Below are 737 nucleotides of genomic sequence, written 5' to 3'. Positions count from 1 at the left end.
TATGAACATATTGTCCCGGAAGATGGAGCGCTTCTTCCGTCGGTCCGTCTTGGCTCGGTACTTGTTGCTCTCAGTAGCCAGGACCTTGAGTTGGGCACACAGGAACGATGTATCTTGGTGGCACAAGTCCTCCTGCCAAAATATGGCAGTTTGGAGAGGACGTGGCTCCAGGCATTGCCCATCACTATCACCAGGATCACTGGAGCCAGTCCCTCTGCCTGGGCACTTGCTGGTGACCAGTCTGGAGTGTCCCAATGCCATCAATGCCAGCATGGTTGGGGCACAGGCAGGGAGCTGATGCCAGCAGCTCCCTGCTGCTCTGCTGCCTGCCCACCTGTAACCCAGTGTACCTCCATGTCCTGAGCCATCTCGAAGACCAACGCGATGGTTTCCCCAGCCAGGATGCGCAGCGCAACACTGCTGCTGGCCAGCAGAGGGGGCAGCCTCAGCCAGCCACTGGGACAGGAAAGGCCGGAAGGCAGTCAGGGGACTGGGTGCCACCCCAGGAGCTCCCCTCTCTGCAGCTGGCTGCCCCCCACCCCACTCACTTGTCCAAGATGCTCTTGATGTGGGAGGGGGGGCAGATAGTGAGGAGCAAGGACCATGACTGGAGCGCACTGCAGTGCAGAGGGCCATGCTGGGAGGGTGCTGAGCCCCCCTCAGATGTGCTAGGGGGGCTGAAGCTGCTCTCCAAGCAGGAAAGGCATGAGTCCAGGTCCTGGATGCGGGGAGACCCC

General features: G+C 60.8%; 1 protein-coding gene across 1 annotated transcript in view; it reads right to left on the bottom strand.

The window, feature by feature from the left end:
• LOC104412188 (interferon-related developmental regulator 2-like) overlaps positions 1-737 on the bottom strand; it is a gene marked incomplete at its 5' end in the record, with an annotated part of 1,835 nt that overhangs the window by 752 nt on the left and 346 nt on the right. The window contains 3 exons of the mRNA XM_010022818.1: positions 6-132; positions 351-456; positions 549-718. Of these exons, the coding sequence (XP_010021120.1) occupies positions 6-132; positions 351-456; positions 549-718 (403 nt within the window). The remainder of the gene's footprint in view (positions 1-5; positions 133-350; positions 457-548; positions 719-737) is intronic.

Source organism: Nestor notabilis, unplaced genomic scaffold (genome assembly GCF_000696875.1).
Source record: "Nestor notabilis isolate BGI_N333 unplaced genomic scaffold, ASM69687v1 scaffold21009, whole genome shotgun sequence".
NCBI lineage: Eukaryota > Metazoa > Chordata > Aves > Psittaciformes > Psittacidae > Nestor > Nestor notabilis.
This window is presented reverse-complemented; position numbering and strand designations above follow the sequence as displayed.